Source organism: Epinephelus lanceolatus, chromosome 15, assembly GCF_041903045.1.
Source record: "Epinephelus lanceolatus isolate andai-2023 chromosome 15, ASM4190304v1, whole genome shotgun sequence".
In the NCBI taxonomy this organism is placed as follows: domain Eukaryota; kingdom Metazoa; phylum Chordata; class Actinopteri; order Perciformes; family Serranidae; genus Epinephelus; species Epinephelus lanceolatus.
In genome coordinates this window covers 41,262,330-41,275,417 of record NC_135748.1, presented here as the reverse complement: position 1 = coordinate 41,275,417, position 13,088 = coordinate 41,262,330, and the positions used below count along the sequence as shown (strand labels likewise).

The 13,088-nt window shown below is 45.0% G+C and overlaps 1 protein-coding gene across 1 annotated transcript in view; it reads left to right on the top strand.

The window, feature by feature from the left end:
* akap6 (A kinase (PRKA) anchor protein 6) overlaps positions 1-13,088 on the top strand; it is a 279,493-nt gene that overhangs the window by 255,180 nt on the left and 11,225 nt on the right. The window contains exon 20 of the mRNA XM_033643340.2: positions 9,127-12,165. Coding sequence (XP_033499231.2) covers positions 9,127-12,165 — 3,039 coding nt within the window. The remainder of the gene's footprint in view (positions 1-9,126; positions 12,166-13,088) is intronic.

Below are 13,088 nucleotides of genomic sequence, written 5' to 3'. Positions count from 1 at the left end.
ATGCTGGAGGAAAGGTCAGGGGTCACTGAAAGCCTTAGGAATCTCCTTGTGGGGACCATGAACATCTACAACACATGTCGTGGTAATCTGGCCTGTAGTTGATTTGATGAGATCGATGTAACAGTGAACTGATATTTAACCAGAATGTCATCATCATCCTGCCACTATCACAACAAAACTACCTGTTTGTATTGTGACTTCTAAACACTGACGGCGGGGGAGGCTTCATATGACGGCTCCATTCTGAATCAGTGAAACAGTCCACAAGCAGCCACTTGATAAAAACTAATCTGTTAGTTCTCCGGAGCGATCAGTGTCACAGACACAATGTTTTCTCTGCCACCTCCTCCACAAACAAACAGAAACTTGACAAATGAGATTTTAACACTTTGACAGTTTGCATATCAGAAAACCACACATGTCAGCCGCCATGATGGCGCCTCGCCAAACGGTTTGTCTTATTAGAAATCATCGGCCAGTGAACCGGTTCACGTTCCACGGCTCAGGTACGAGCCGCTCACTGCAGGATGACAGCTCAGCACACGTGCAGCTTGTCTGAGGACATGAAGGAGCGAGCGTCATGGGCGTTAACAGAAATATCGCTCATGAAGGAGGCGTCCGGAGCCGAGCTGCTCGGGCCGGACGAGGCGCACAGACGGTAGAGACACAGAGAGCTGAGTGCTTTATTCAGCCGGAGAGCCGCTGCAGAATGGAGCTGTTATGGATTTCTAATAGTGATGAATATAGTTCTGTGGAGACGAAGGAGGAGTGTATTTAAATATAAGGTCAGGCATTTGCACACACACACAAACAGTCACACTTATGTAAGCATAAAAAGCTGTTACAAACACACACACACACACTCACACACAGTGACACTGATGTAAATACATATGTTGTGTTACATAAATGCATGAAGAGACACGTGTTGTGTGCATCTGAGAGCACACACACACACACACTGGGACAATTTATTGATTGCCAGGAATTAATTGACGGATAGCGACGTGTTAAGAGCTCAGAGGGAGGAGACGGTGAAGGAGGTGGAGGAGAAGAGGGAGGGAAGAGAACAGTAAATATGTACTAAGGAAATATTGTAATACAAAGCTAAAGCTAATAAAGCTAACAGCCAGACGACATCTCTCAACCTCAGTTTTCAGTCCGAGATTTAAGTCGACATCTTTAGTTGGCTTTTTTATGAATTGTAAAATAGCAGAAGATAAAAACAGGTGGATGGAAATGATCCATCTATCATGTGAGTGTTCACATGATAATGTAAATCACAGCTTCTCCAAACTGCTGGGAGAACATTTTGACACAAAAGGAGGGTTAACTGAGTTTTGGGAACATCTCTGATGGTGAGTTTTTGGAGAACAATCAGATTTGTTGTCTCATTGTTTTGTAGTTTAATGTCTGAGTGTTTTTCTGGGTTGTGAGCTAACACGTTCATGCAGGTATCTTTGCACGGACAAATAAAGTTGTATTAAACTAAATGAAATTGAATCCGAAACCATCAGAAGGCTTCGAGTCGGGCGGAGCGTCGGCTCATTTCTGAATGTAGTGAATTAGTAGGAATCAGCTTCATTCTGCTCAACATGTGCTGTTTGAGGTGAAACTCCCTCTCTCTCTTATACTCGTACACAAATACACTCTCTCACACACACACACACACACACACACACACACACACACATTGTAGAGGAGGAGAAGACAAATAACAGAGGCCAGACACTCTGACCTCGCTGCCTGGCTGGAGAGTAATTTCACTTCTACTGGAGATGGGAGAGGAATAGAGAGGACGAGGGGGAGAAGGGGTGAGGGTGAGGAGGAGGGGGGAGGAAGAGAGGGAGAGAGAGAGAGGGAGAGTGTGGAAGAGGGAGAGAGAGGTGAAGTGCAGGGAGAGAAAGAAGCAGAGAGGCATATATCTGGGTGGTTTAGCTTATAAATGAACACTTCTGCTCAGTGATAAAACGATTGTCCTCTCCTGGTCTGTGTGTTTGTGTGTGTGGGTGTGCGAGTGTGTGTGTGCGAGTGTATGTGTGGGTGTGTGTGTGAGAGAGTGTTTGTTTGTGTAAATGAGTGCCTGTTTGTGTACAAATGGCTGCTGGTGTGCATGTTTCCACTGGCTGATGTTTAGGTGCTACTGTTTCTGCATGTATGGAGCCAACTGGTGAATGTTAAAGTGTGTGTGTGTGTGTGTGTGTGTGTGTGTTTGTGTGTGCATGTGTGTGCTTGCGTGTGTGATGCCCACATCCTGGAGTTTATCTGTTGGGTTCCTGTTGTCTGAAGCCGACAATAATCTGACATCACTTTGATGTTTTAACGGGACAGTTGGAGAAATGTTGTGTTCACATTTAAAGTGATTTACAGTTATCAGAAAAAAACTTTTCAGTTTAAGACTCAGACTGGTGCTTTTAAAACTAAGACAATTTGTCGATTAATCTAAAAATCAGAAAAATAATTGCCAACAATCTGAACATCCAATTAATCATTTGAGTCATTTATGAAGGAAACCCTGAAACATTCTCTGGTTTCAGCTTCTAGATTTTTCCTGTTTTACATCTTTTTTTTGTGATTTATATGTTCATGGTTTTTCAGATCCTAGAAAATAACAAGGCAAAGCACATCATATGTAACAGTGGCCACAGTCAGAGTGATTAGCACAGTGCCTTATCTAAAAATATTATCACAATAGTTTGTGTCCTTCTACCTACTCTTCAACCAATCATTTGGTCGATGAGGGGACAACTGGCCAGTCTGAGCTCGACTCAAGCCGGCTGATGGAGTCACCTGACACTCAGCTGGCTGGTTTTAAAGCACGTCACCTGTTTCAACAGCCAATCAGCTTGTAGTGAAGCCCGCTGGTCAAGTCAAAATGACCGTAGATGGCGTGTTGGCTTTCTTCAGCAGGTGCGCCGTCCCCACCGAGCCCTCTGTTTCCGTCCTCACGGTGTGCCGTCTTATCTAGTTGACTTGGCAGCTTTTTAGAATGTTGCAGAATGGAGTGTTGACAGTAGTTGCCTGTTTCAACTCGTCTCGTCGCAAATCTTTGTTCTGAACTGGGCTTTAGAATGCAGCCTTGAACTGTGGCGTCCTATTCGAGACTTAGTAAATTAACTCCATAGTGATAAATCCGACACTTAATGTCTTCTGTGATTATTTATGAAGTGAAATATGTGTAACTTTGTGTAAAACGCTGCAGTCATCACTGTCACCAGACGTCCAATCACAGTAGAGAAGGAGCGGGACAAGTACCACGAAGACCAACCGTCACAGACGACAAATACAAGTGCTGAACAACAACTACTGCTGTTTCCAGCTTTCCAGTCTTATTAATTTAACATCAGTGACTGTCTGACTAACACAAAATTGGTTGGACACTACCGTAGCCTTATATTTAATGCAGTGACGTCATCATAGAGTGACATTAATCGTATATCTAACTTTCAACAAGTACGCAAATAAGCACATTTGACATGTCAACCTGCTCCTTAAAGATTCATCATCCGAAGATCCTGAATATCCACAACAGATTTCAGGGCAGAATACAGATGTTGGCACATCTTGATCTGAAGTGTTCATTGGACGGACGAACAAACCAGACTAAGACATGAGATCAGGCCACCATGTAGCTCCTGTGCACAGCCCATCATTTCTTATGCAGCTTGGTTTGTTTTGAACATGTAATTTTGCATCAGAGTCGTTGTCATGAGACGTTTATTTTCTCCTCTTCTTCCTCAATGACTGTGTGTGTGTGTATGTACTGCTGTTCATAAAGCAGATGAAGGATCCTGTTTTGTCTCTGATTTGATGTAAATGAGTCTAAATTAAAGCTGCAGGGTGTTGTGGGGATGAAGTTTCACCAGATATACCTGTTAGTCGGATGTAATATATGGAAATTATATTTTAGAACACTTTCCTCACGATTATGAAATATATTTCAGAGCGGCGTTATGAGCAACATATGGAGGTTTTCATTCACTGTTTGCAATTACATTCAAAGCAGCCTGTCTGCTCCTCCACTCTGCATGGAGAGGTGATTTATCTGTGCGCTTCTATTCATTTTGAATCAGAGCAGTGACGCCGGGCTCCCTCAGCACTTTGACAACTGGTACAGCAGAGAGCCAGCAGAGACTGGAGCAGCAGCAGCAGCTCCTGGAGGAGCACAGGCACATGAATAATCACCCAGACGCTGCTAGATAGCTCCGCTCTCCTTGGGCCTTCCAGCAGATGCTATGCTAACAAATGGGAGCAGTCAAACCAGAGCTAATGGGAAAAAGTTTCCCGTTTTCACCCCAAAAAACACTGCACAGGTCCCTCGCATGCACACAGACACACACAAACACTGTCAGCGGCTGCGATTAAGGCAGTAAACAGAGTGAGGTGGAGCTGCTGGAAACACCAGACTCTGATAATGCTCATGTGACTATAGGCACAGAAGGGGATGCTGAAAACAGATTTATTTCGACCTTTACTCATGCAGATCAGCTGGTCGTGAGGCAGACTGACATGAAATGACTAAATCTGCTCCTGCTTCCCAGAGGATGGACCCTTTTTCATCTCTGAGCTTTATTAGTGTCCTTCAGTGTCCTCAGTCTTTCTTTTAGTGGCTCCTCTTCTCTCTTGTCTCCGTGCTCTGTTCTTTCCCTTCCCCTGCTGTATGAGAAACACCATCTGACTGGCAACTTGAAGTTTTATAACATTGACTGGTGATAGGAGCAGCACGGGGTGGGCGATATGGCCCTAAAATAACATCATGATATTTCAGGGTATTTTGGTATATTTTGTCAAGCTTAGAGTCACTCCACTTTTGGAACTGAACTTCTCCACTACTGCCGAGTGCTTTGGGGGACAATTTTGAGTGGGGGGCAACAGCGAACATTGTTTTTCTTTCTTTTTAATGTATGTGTGTCCCTTTGTATCGATCTGCGCCCACTCTCTGTCGAGCCGTTCAGAGCTGATCAGATAAGAGAGGAGCAGTTGCTGCAAGTGAATGCAAACTTTTAGCAAACTTTTCACTTTAAATGCACCCGATGTCCTGCTGCTCTGAATGCACACTGTGCTCAGACAGTGTGATGCAATAAAGAAAATATATATTCTCCACAGGGCTCCTAATGACCAGACCGATTTGTGGCGGCAAACGTTTTAATCGCGGCAGGCCACCACAAATAAATAAATACATGGGAAATCCTGCACTGACATGCATTTGCCTTAATTTGTTCACAGTGAATTTGCGTCCATGCGTATTGACTCACATCATTCCATTGACTTTTTATGCAAATATGTTGTGCCTAAAAATCTGTTTGTGATGTGAACACACCCCAACTGTCTTACGATTGTTATTTAATACTTGAACAGGAGGGAACAGCTAGCCTTGCTCTCTCCAACTCCTCAAAACCCCCGAAATTAACATGCCATTTCTTGTTTGTTTGATCTTTGCACAAAAAAATGAACTGAACTACACCTGCCAACTGCATCACCGCCAGAAGGAAGCGTGCATCTACTGCCAGCTCACCTAGCACCACTGAGCTAGCTGACATTATAGCTGAGCCAAGGAGGACGTCATTAATGTTTACATCTAGCACTGTCACAGCATGAGCCTCTCGTCCATGAGTAGATGCACGCTTCCTTCTGCTCAGTGATCCGGGTGGCGGGTGTAGTTCTGTAGAAAGAAAATAGTTCCTACATGAAACTGCTCACAGCAAGGTCTGTGGATTATTTTAAGTAACTGGGTCATGATTTCTGGAAAGAGACATTGCTGTTGAGTTTATCAAAAGACTTTTTGGCACCACAAGCCAAGTTACATCTAGTTCCATTATACTGGAGAGAAGACAGACATCTCTACGGCCGATATCTCTAACACTGGCCAACTCACACCAAAACTATCTAGACTGATAAACAGCTCTACATGTAAGAGGAAAAATATGTATTTTTGATATGGGGGTGAACTGTCCCTAAAGTAAAGTCCTTAAATACAACACTGGAAATCCTCGCTGGTGAAAGGTGGGCAGATTTAAATAAGTAAAACAAACATTATTAGACTTCACCCACAACTAAAGAAATTAAATGCTGTGTGTTGGTGTTCACCACTTAATACACTGCTTAAAAAAGGCAATTATTGAGTCCTGAATCAATAAGTTTTAAAATATCCCCCCAAGCAAGTGCAGTTTTCCTGATACTGGTTTATTAATCTGTCTAATTATATCTTGTTTCATGTTACTGACACTAATGTCTAGGAAATTCCTGAAACAGCATTTAATGACTTGCATTTCTTCTTTCAGAAATGTTGATGTGAGGCCAGAATTTGATCTGTTCAGGTTGAAGATCCCATCCATAAGTGTGTTGTTGTTAAAGAAGTGCAGCTCTCTATTAACATTTAAAGTGCAGAGAATGTTTTATTTTGTGCTATCAAACACTGTGGGAATAGAGGCGATGTTTATTCAGATGTCGTGTTTCTTGTTTTGGCACCAAACTCTTTAAAAAGACGTGTTGAAAATCCCGTGTCCTCTCCGAGAGTGCTGTCTCGACTCGGGCCTCCGTTTGAAAGAGACACACTGACACCCGACTCTGACAGAACACGTTCTGTGATCATTTAAAAAAGAGTAAAATCAGCCCACCCCAAAGCAATTGCTCATAAATCTCAACACAAATTATTCCGCTCTGGAACAAAGCGATGAATTATTCAAAAACGACTTCTGAGAGAAAGAGCACGGAGCTGAAAACCCCAAAGTAAATACGTAATCAAAAGCCTTCAGAAAGCTCGGCTGTCTAAAAATATGCTTAGACACAGGAATTCTTCCCTTCCACAGACATAATTATACAAATTGCTCCGCGTCTCGTTAACAAGAGAGGGGGGTAATTCGTATTAGCCATTCATAGCCTATTAATCTAATAAACTAGTTGGCTCTGTGTGTGTGTGAGTGTGTGTGTGTGTGTGTGTGTGTGTGGATGTGGGCCTGTGTAATGAATTTCTATTAGATTTGTGTTTATTCCCCTTGTGCTGATAAGGGAGATGGGGGTAATGACTGAACTGGGTTTTGCCACTGCAGACGCATTCAAAAACACATTCAGCGCTGAGGGGAGAGGCTATCAATCAGCCTAATCCAATCAAATCAAGTATTTGATGACCCACGAAAACCTTGTATATAATTTATATCTGTAATTTATCTCATTTCTGTAATTTCGTAACAGTTTACAGCTGAATTGAGGCTATTTTTATGACCCCAGACAGAGGAGGGAGATGACTTCTGGTGTGTGTGCCGGCCACAGTGGCTTCAGAAACACATTTTTTAAAGCAGAGAATAACTCTCAAAGTGTTGTTGGTTACCTGCCAAAGCAGCAGAGCTGTCAAGCTGGCACAGCAGACACATTTACCAGTCTAACAGCGGCGGTAATACCATCCCAGACTCCAGCAACATGTCAGGGTGTCCGGGGTAAACTGTTGGTCCAGATGTTCCTGAAGCTGGAGACACAGAGTTTGTGCAGGATTTAGTGGCTTTGGAGGGTTCAGATATAATCACAGTAAATATACAGTATGTTGTGGAAAACAACAAGTAGTTTCAACAGCTTTTGTTACATCTCTGCACTGACATCTGATGTTTAGATACCAGTTTTATACACCTGAAAGCAGGAGGAAACAGACAGTGTTGGTAAAACAGAGCTTTGCAATCTAGCAATTACTTCACACTGGAGGAAGTTGAACTACAGCAAAACTACGTTAGGGAGGAACCTTGTTTGGCTGACTAAAGCTACTCAGAAAAAGTAGCTCAAGTTACTTGTAAAAAAAAAAAAAAAAGCTCAAATTGACAGTGTCATAGATAGCAGTCAAAAAATGTGTCATATTTGGGGTGGCAGTAGCTCAGTCCATAGGGACTTGGGTTGGGAACCGGAAGGTCGCCTGCTCAAGTCCCAATCCAGACCAAATATGCAGCGTGGACTGGCAGCTGGAGATGTGCCATTTGGCTTCCTGGGTACAGGTGAGGTGCCTCTGGGCAAAGCACCGAACCCCAAACTGCTCCCTCACTTTGACATATGTCCATTTGCATGTATGCATGTATTAATTAAGTATGATGAAGTATATTGTCTTCTTCTTCGTGAAGCTGCTGGACCTTGAACACAGTTGTCCCCTGTGTCCTCGACCACCCAAACTGGTCTGCCATCCATTTTGTAAGGGAGTTAGTTAGTCGGTCACAGGTAGACCAGTTTTAGCACCTGGACAAGTGTGGCTTGATGAGGCTGGCTGCTAGCTTTAGCATCAGAGGCTGTGCTAGCTCAGACCTCCAGGTTTAATGCTAAATGCTTTGCGTTGAGGTGACATTTCAGGCTTGAAGTTCTCAGATGAAACGAAAATTTCTTAGTGCAGAAACTGCAGAGAACAGAACTCCTATCAACAGCTCCATCTGGGTGTTTTTTTTAAATGTAGGTGTTCCATTCACGTGCCGAGCAGCATCGTCTCCTTGGCCTCCATCATGTGACAAAGACACTGTGGCCTTTAATGACGCACCTGGTCAAAGGGCAGGCCTTAAACACATTGCCTCATGGCATGCTGGGAAACTCCACCCATTTAGCCCCAGTACACCACCATATGTTAAGTGCACAATGATAGTGTTGTTTATTGGCTTTAAACTAATGAAATCAGCTTTATAAATTTAGTCAAATTAACTCAAAATTCGAAAATGTTCACTTGACATAAAAAAATTATGTCAAGCTCACAAGGTGAGTTTTTGTGTCAAGTGAACGTAAAGTTTTTATGTCATTTTGACAGTCCGGGGCATTTGTGTGACATTATATCAAAATTTTGTGTCACGGATGGATTGGGGGTTTACAGTGTATTTGTATTCAGTGATGACCCTCACTGCACGTTGTATTTGTGAACTTTTCTTTGCTGCAGTAGTGACCCAGTTCATTCAGAGTACACTTGATTTTATCTTTTTGAGATATCTCTTTTTGGCAACAGAGCCAGAGAGAAAAAGGAGGTTAGACATGCAGCAGGATTAAAACCTTGGACGTTGTGGGTTCATGGTTTGTGCTTTAGCAGCTGAGCCGGTGGGATTCCTCTTCATCCTTGCTGAACAATTTCAAACATGTTTTAATTTTCATTCTGTCTTTCTTCTCTTTTGCCTGCAGGTTCCTGGGAGCTTTCTGGAACCTGGTCTAGTCGACCTCCACCAGATGAGCCCGGTCCCAGCTGGTCCAGTAGCACCGCCTCCTGATGACTCCTGGGAATGGGATGAAACCGACATGACAATCACAGAACTAGAGCCACAACAAGTACCACAACCTGACCTTATGCACAACCTCTCCTCAGAACCAAATCTGCCTTCGGACAGCATTCTGTCAAATGGGAATCAATCCGACGGGATTCAAACCGGTGTCCCAGCCAATCAGAGTCCTGAGATAATGTCCAATATGAGGGAGAGATCCTCATCTGAGATTCAGCCCAGTGTGATCTCCCAAACTCTTCCTCCTAACAATAATAACGTCTACCAGGTGTACAGCCTCCACAGTGTCGAGTTATACAGACAGCCTCAGTTTCCTCTCTCCTCCTCCTTGCTGCACAAATCCAAATTAGGAAAATGCAAACAGCACCTCCTTCTGAAGAGCCTGAGCAAGGACTCCTCGTTCTCCTCCATCGAATCCCTCCCAGACCTCCTGGGAGGTTTGATGTCAAACAGCCGAGGAGGAGACAGAATTGTTGGATACCAGGATGTGGAGAGTGAGAGGGAGAGCGGCAGAGGAAGCGGCCAGTCAGCAAGCAGTCGGCGATCGGAGAGCGAAAGCGGGATTGTAAGTGATACAGGAGAGATGGAGACAATGGCAAACTCTGAAATCCAGGAAGAGGAGCAGGGGGATGAGGAGGAAGAGGAAGAGGAAAAGAAGCAGAGGAAGGATGAAACTGTAGATGGGAGTCATTTGACTCGGCACAAAAACACCAGGTACAACCAAAGAACCAAGAGAGAGGAGAGTATGAAGGAGAAAGGATGGAGAGAGGACATTAGAGGAGGAAACAGAGAGGAGGAGAAAAGGAGGAGGCACAGGAGGGGAGGTGCTGAGGCTGTGGAGATTCTAATCAACTGTCGTGGAATCCTGACTCCCGCTGACTCTGACTCTGACTTTGAGGTGGGAGGACTCGGTGTAGGCTCCTCCAAGCCCTTGATGTCCTGCACTGACATCACAGGGTTCAAAGTTGACCAGATTAACGGTTTGGAGACTCCTCCTGCTCTCAGCCGCCAGGCGTCCAGTCCAGTTTTGTCTCAGGGCTCCTCTCTGGAGTCTCTGCTGGCTCTGGGTGTGGAGTTGTTCCCCTGCAAAGATCAGCTGCATCGTAGTGCCTCTCTGGAGAGCTGCCTGGCCCCTTGCCGTAGTGCTGAAGAGACCGGAGGCAGTCTTGCCAGCCTCAGGGAGCTGGACCTGGGGCAGAGCAGGGAGGTGGACAGAGGTGAACCAGGAAAGGAGAAGAACACTGAAAGCGTGCAAGGAGAACCGTCCTCTGGGGAGCTGAGCAGAAGAACTCTCGATCTCCTGAAACGCCTGGAGAACATCCAGAGTCCTCTGGAGGCGAAACTGACCCGCAGTGTTTCTGACATGACGCTTCGGAGCAGCTCCCCACAGCGGAGCAAACTCCCTGCCTCACCATCTCTTGGTGGTCATCACGCCCCCCTCTCCGGGGTTTCAGGCTCTTTGCGGAAAGGACCGCCATCCCTGATCAACGAAAGTTCTGCAACAGCATCACTAACGGAGCTGAGTAGCACTGAGGACTCGTCTTTGGGGTCTGAAGATTTCGCTATGCTCAGAAATCAACGCCACGTCTTCCTGGATCCCACCATGGCAGCCAACGCCAACTCCAGCTCTCATAAGAAACGTTGCCACGGGCACACCCGAGGAGGGCAAGGGATGGATGAAGCAGATGCAGCAAGTCTGAGTTTGGTGGTGAACGTCTCCTGTACGTCAGCATGCACAGATGAAGACGAGGACGACAGTGACCTTCTATCTTCCTCCACACTCACACTCACCGAGGAGGAGCTCGGCGTCCGGGATGGAGAGGATGGAGAAGAGGAGAGGTTGAGCGGCGCCTCCTCTGGTAATGATGATGATGAAGATGATGATGAAGAGGAGATGGAGGGGTCTTATGTCCTGGGTCTGGAGTACATGAAGAGGGAGCTGCAGAGTTGGATCCGATCTCCTCGAGCCTCATCTTGCTCCTCCTCTAAAACAGAAGCAGGCCTCAGGGATGAGCTGCAGTGTGGGACCAACCTCTCCTCCACCTTCACCTCCTCCTGTCAGAACAAGGAGCAGCACTCCTTTCAAAACCGCTCAAAATTAATAGAAACCAACACCAACAGTGGCAACAACAAAACCAAAAGGGAGAAGAAAGAACAGGAGGAAGAGGAGGAGAACCGCAGGAACGCAACAAGAAGCTTCATCAGCCAGTTTGTGGACGACGTGGAGAACGGGAATGTGGATCAGAGCTGTTTAAAAGGAAAAGACGAAGACGACGAACTCCTCCGAGAGGAGTCGAGCGTGTTCACAAAGAAAGGAGAGTCACTGAGGGAGACGTACGTGTTCCCCAAAACAGGAGAGACAGTTCAGGACGTCAGCGACTTGATCGTGAAAACAGAGTCAAACTCAACGAAGCAGCTTTCTCCATCACCGTCCTGCGAGCTCCTTCCCTTGCTGTCCAAACGTGCTTCCTCTTTAGTCGGACAGCTGAGAGGGGAGCTGCCCTGCCACAGCTCCTCCGTCCCCTCGCCTCCATCCCTCTCTCCTGTCGAGGACTGCAGATCCCATGATGCCTTGCACAGCAGCAGGCCAGCCACCGGGGGACGGAAGTCCATCACCAGTCAGGAGAAGTTCAAGTTCTCGTCTTTTGTGACGGAGCAGACGAGGAGGGAAGTCAGAGACAAAGCATCGTCCCTGCCGCCCAGAAAACGCCACAACTCTCACTCCTCCTGCTGCAACCACCTCCCCTCCCCCTCCAACCTCCGGCCCTGCAGTGTAGACGAGGGCAAGAAAGAGAACGTGCACGACTTTGTGATGGAGATTATTGACATGACGTCACTGGCGCTGAAGAGCAAAAAGAATCAGCCTGAAGAGCCGAACCAGACCGACAGCAGCGGGTCCAGACCAGACCAGGGTCCTGCATCACTGACACAGATCAAAGACAAGGTACAGAATGAATCAATAATACAGAAGTCTGACTGAGAAAGTGTGGTCAAACAATCATGTATTTTATTACAAAGAAAACAAATGAAAACCCCAGTGAAACACAAACTAACAATCAGTCTGATACAGCTGTTTGTAATACATGAATCATTTAAAGTCCTGTTTGACCTCATATATATTCTGTACATTTTGAGGACGAATCCAAAAGTAGCAAAAGTTATCAGAGTTAATTTGTTCACTGAGTTGGAGTAATTCAATAAATCGCATCACAGATCATAACTTGTAGGATGTAATGACTAATTTCTTCAGTATCTTTTGCAAGTGAAGTAATCTAAAAGCTAATCAGTTTTCAGTCTACATTTTATTTCTGAAAAGAAAAAAGAAATCAGGCAGAAAACTTTGCTCCTCCTGTAAAAGTGTAAAATATAAATACGCTTTAATATGCAAATTAACACTTGATGGTTTCTTTGGATGGTTTGGTTTGGACAATTTACTCAAATATATATGAAGGCACTTAATCCAAAAACTAAAGTCAGATCCAAGGCAGTGTGAGTTATGGATATATCATATTGAAAATAAAATTAAATTAAACACAAAAAATAAAACAAAGACTATATATAGATCGTTTCAGAGCTGACGTCACGATGACATCATGTTATCACCTGGAGGTGCAGCTGCCTCTCCCCCACAGGGCTGTAGGCTCCATAGGAGTGTTAAAATGTGTTTGTCTTGTCGTGTTATTGGGAGCCAGAATAGAAGGAGTCATGGCTCAAAACCAGCCGCCACTGCCCGTCAACAAAAACAAAGACAACTATGGTTAAATGTGATAAGACCAAAGGACTGGACGGAGGCCATCATCAAAAATGCTCACATGTGCAGCGCACACTTCATATCAGGTTAGGGAAAAAGTATTTCCTGTTGTAGGG